At 37.0% G+C, this 2,745-nt stretch overlaps 1 protein-coding gene across 1 annotated transcript; it reads right to left on the reverse strand.

The window, feature by feature from the left end:
* Positions 1-487: 487 nt before the first annotated feature.
* LOC307151912 (uncharacterized protein) lies at positions 488-2,516 on the reverse strand. The gene is made up of 5 exons (XM_079860159.1): positions 2,043-2,516; positions 1,751-1,844; positions 1,316-1,417; positions 951-1,082; positions 488-720 (listed from the first exon to the last, which is right to left on the reverse strand). Exons 1-5 carry the CDS (start codon positions 2,134-2,136, stop codon positions 648-650), a joined length of 495 nt encoding a protein of 164 aa, XP_079716285.1. The 5' UTR covers positions 2,137-2,516; the 3' UTR covers positions 488-647.
* Between the last annotated feature and the right edge of the window lie 229 nt (positions 2,517-2,745).

Consider the following 2,745-nt stretch of genomic DNA (forward strand, 5'->3'; position numbering starts at 1 on the left):
TTTATGCATTTGGCAGACGCTTTTATCCAAAGCGACTTACAACATTGCATTCAAGGTACACATTTTACATTTTGTCAGTTCTTGCTTTCCCTGGGAATCGAACCCATGACCTTGGCGTTGCTAGCGCCAACGCTCTACTGTTTGAGCTACCTCTAAATAGCATACATTCATGTAGCCTACCATTAACATCTTCAATATATAAGATTTATTTTAATGCTTTTTTTTACTATGAAATCACCACACCTCATGCAATCTCCAGCCTGTGTTTAATGGTAGGCCTATATTAAATTATGATCTTTTGAGTCACATTAGTGATGGGAAAGCTTTATATAAAGCTCTTATGAAGGGTCATTAAGTTATTGTCTAGTGTTAAATTCATAAACCAACATGTGCCTCTGAAGAGCTAAAGGTGTGGTTTAATAAACAAGACATGAAGCGGTTCTCAAATCCAGAGTTTAATTTGTAATTTTAAAAGTCATTGGGTTTTATGACTACATTTCAATCTGTAGTTTTTGTGACACATTTGGAGGAGAAAAAAAGTTATTTATTCAAATATATACAAACAGTTTATTTCAAACGTTTTCAAACTGATTCAGACATGGTGAAGTTGTTGTCTTCAGGTTTCTTTGGACATGAAGCCACAGTCTTCACTGGTACACGTTTGGACATGAATACTGTCTCATCAGGAAAATCAATCTGTCTGAATCTCCACCGACACCGCTGCAAAGACAGAGAACATGCATCATGAACACTATACCTTCAAGCTTGAAAAGATATTTATGCTAGAATATTTCATTTGAGTGCATTCATAGCTTAATGTTAAAAGAAAAATATAGATAAATAGATGGATATAATATGTATTGAATGTGTGAAGTGCATATAGAAAAATGCACATACACATAACAATAACTGAGTTTGTTAAATGTTAAGAGAAAACTGTGCATATTTACCTTTTCTTGCTGCTCTGCATACGTTTCAGGAAGGCGCAGATGGATGTGATTTTAGCTTTAGATTTTAAGAGTTCAGCATATCTGTTAGTGAACTCAATGTCGCCCAACTGCCTCGTCTGAAGCCCAGATCTCCTGGAGATACAGGCCAGATTCAATGTCAAAGTGTTGACAAAAGACTCAAGTACATCAGTTTCTTCCAGAAAAAGCCTCTCGTATTTCATTTAAAATGTGTTTATCAATTGATACTCCATTTCAAAAGAAGCTGTCTGAGAAGAACTCCACTAGAGGGCGGCCCGCACTTAACTACACATGACCAGTCCACAAAATTAACTTATTTATTAACAATCAAAGTTTATGACACCCACCCGCCTTGGAGGACAAACACATCTGCATCATCCCTGGGAAACAACACCTTTCTGGGAGAAAAGATGTCTGTGCTTGAGATGCTGTCCTCTTCTCCGAGATACCTGCGATGATAAAAGCCCAAACAGAAATGAGGCGATACATCAACTGAATCTCCAGCAGCTTTATCAACACACACAAGCTTATTTAGTATGTGTGTTTCAGAAAAGAAAAAGAAAAAAACATGAGGCAAGAAAATTAGAAATCTTATCGCCTCCAGACAGAATTGGAGAGAGTGGGGCGAAGAAGATCAACCAAGGACACAGAGATACAAATCTAACAAGAGTTGACAGGTCTAAAAAATACAGCTATGAACCTGGCTTTCATTTTTATTTCACAAACACAAAAGATCTGATAGAGGTTGAATATTCAGTTTCTGAAGTTGAACGTAACCTGACCTGCCCAGAACTGGAAGGCTGGTCGCGCACTGAAAGAGAAATATCGCAAGGATGGACACCTGCGTCAGACTTGTAAGAAGAGACATTTCCACACCTAAAAATGACAAAAAATAGGACTTTTAGGGTTAAAGACAAACCAGTTTTCCTACCAATCAAACAGGGGCTAAAGATGAAAATGAGTCTATTTGGCATTTACATTTACATGATGGACATGAGTGCTCAAATGAATTAATATGCATTGTCCCTTTTAAAATAAAATTAAGAATAAAGCTCAGTCAGAAACTTGACTCACCCTCGGTTTGAAGCTCTGGTGGCGGTCTAGCAATCGTCCAACGGTTCTTGTCTGTTTTTTTAAATTCCCATCCTTTTTGTACCCACAAAATCATTGATCATGAAACGTCACCACTCATAAAATCTGATGCCAAGTGAGTTTTATTGGCATTACTATTTGCTTTTTCATTAGCTATTTGCCAAGGTTTCCTACACTTGATGTGGCACGTGTGCACTCATGCTAAAAAAATAAATATGATTAACAGTGTTGACTTCCTAAATTGGTGGTAAACCGGTTGATGAGGCAAAGGAATTGGTTTACTCACTTGTTTGATATTGTTGCGATTGCTAATAAAATCAATGAGGAAGGAAAGACTGTGTGTTAAAGAGAAAGGAGATTATGGTTGGTCATACAAACACAAGCATTAGTGAATGAATCACAGTAAATATCATGATTATGGTTCCAATGGACTATTTGGTAACTAAGAATCAGCCGGACACACACACACGACAAACATCGCTTTTGCTCACACTTATTAAGGATTTAAACAATCCCATATTACACACTAGCACAAAACCAATCCAACCATTTGTGCTACAAATATACTTTAAATCAAGAGGTCTGCTTTTACTCGAAGTAAGTATAATTTTCGTCTGGCGGATGTTAAAACTGGACCTGAAAGGACTAGAGTCATATAGAGACCAGAATATGAGAGACTTAGCAA

Source organism: Squalius cephalus (genome assembly GCF_949319135.1).
Source record: "Squalius cephalus genome assembly, chromosome: 23".
NCBI lineage: Eukaryota > Metazoa > Chordata > Actinopteri > Cypriniformes > Leuciscidae > Squalius > Squalius cephalus.

Bases quoted from the DNA above. Each gene is read 5' to 3' on its own strand.
- LOC307151912 (XM_079860159.1), bottom strand. From the start codon at position 2,136: ATGATTTTGTGGGTACAAAAAGGATGGGAATTTAAAAAAACAGACAAG. The intron at 1,845-2,042 runs GTGAGTCAAGTT...TGTCATTTTTAG, and splicing joins ACCAGAGCTTCAAACCGAGG to GTGTGGAAATGTCTCTTCTT. The intron at 1,418-1,750 runs GTCAGGTTACGT...TTATCATCGCAG, and splicing joins AGCCTTCCAGTTCTGGGCAG to GTATCTCGGAGAAGAGGACA.